The sequence below is a fragment of the Morone saxatilis genome, unplaced genomic scaffold (assembly GCF_004916995.1).
Source record: "Morone saxatilis isolate NCDOM2014 unplaced genomic scaffold, NCSU_SB_2.0 Contig12, whole genome shotgun sequence".
NCBI lineage: Eukaryota > Metazoa > Chordata > Actinopteri > Moronidae > Morone > Morone saxatilis.
Window position 1 is genome coordinate 19,199,479 of NW_023339674.1, and position 1,042 is coordinate 19,200,520.

Genomic DNA, 1,042 nt, shown 5'->3' on the forward strand with positions numbered 1-1,042 from the left:
AAGGGGCACAAGAGGGGGTGAGGATGAGGAGAAACTGGAGTTGGCTTAGCTGACAGATCGAGCCTGAACCACATCAACTATACATACATTTCCACATCTTCAGTTATACACACATTCGCACATCACATTTCAAATGTACGGCTCCCAGTCACACGGCTAACCCCCAGTCAGATGAGGGGCGATAGATGAGAGAGATGAAGGGAGAGAAGGAGGATGGGATGGAGGGATGCGTGGAGGGAGAGTCGGTGTGCTGACAGGACTGTGACAGGGCTTAATTACCAAGCGAGCGCTGTGCACTGGAAGCAATTTCTAAGGATTGTTGTCATTTGAATAGATTAAAACGCCCTTTCACTGGACTAAGCTGTCTCACCACCGGCTTGCCTCCGCTGTGGATTAAAAGTCCAAGTCAAATCAAAGAGAAGAAGACACAGAGAGAAAGATGGTAGGATGGAGAGTGTCACAGAGGGCACTTAAAGCAAGATGGCACTGAAGAAAGCAAGGAGGAGAGGGACAGGAAGGGGGAAACAATATGTAGATATTTTGCACCACAAGACAGAAAGAAAATTCCTGTGTGCGGACAAAAAGAAAAAAATACTGGTCATATCTTCTTAGTCCCAAACCCTCCTACTCCTTTTCCTTTGCAATGCTATTATTCTTTTGCATCTGTCGGCTGTGGGTGTTTAATGATTAAAAAAACCCACATTACTCTTCCCACATGGATTTTCCATTGACTAACCACTGTCTTTTTCAATTACCTCCCACTTCCTTTTTCCCAATCCCCCTGTTTACACCTGCAGATACTGAGGGCTGCGAGCACACATGGAGGAAGTTCCACGGCCACTGCTACAGGTACTTCAGCCGGAGACACACCTGGGAGGACGCCGAGAAGGACTGCAGGGAGCACAGCGGCCACCTGGCTAGCATCCACAGCGCGGCTGAGCAAAACTTCATCAGAGGTGGGTGGAGGTTAAGGAAAAAGAGAGGACAGACTTGGCACAGACAGTGTAGCCTATGCAAATTCTGCTTGGTGTTTTTTTTTTCC

At 47.8% G+C, this 1,042-nt stretch overlaps 1 protein-coding gene across 1 annotated transcript in view; it reads left to right on the forward strand.

Moving 5' to 3' along the window:
- The window catches only part of ncanb (neurocan b), a 93,004-nt gene that overhangs the window by 77,721 nt on the left and 14,241 nt on the right, over nucleotides 1-1,042 (forward strand). Inside the window, exon 11 of the mRNA XM_035652735.1 lies at nucleotides 798-956. Coding sequence (XP_035508628.1) covers nucleotides 798-956 — 159 coding nt within the window. The remainder of the gene's footprint in view (nucleotides 1-797; nucleotides 957-1,042) is intronic.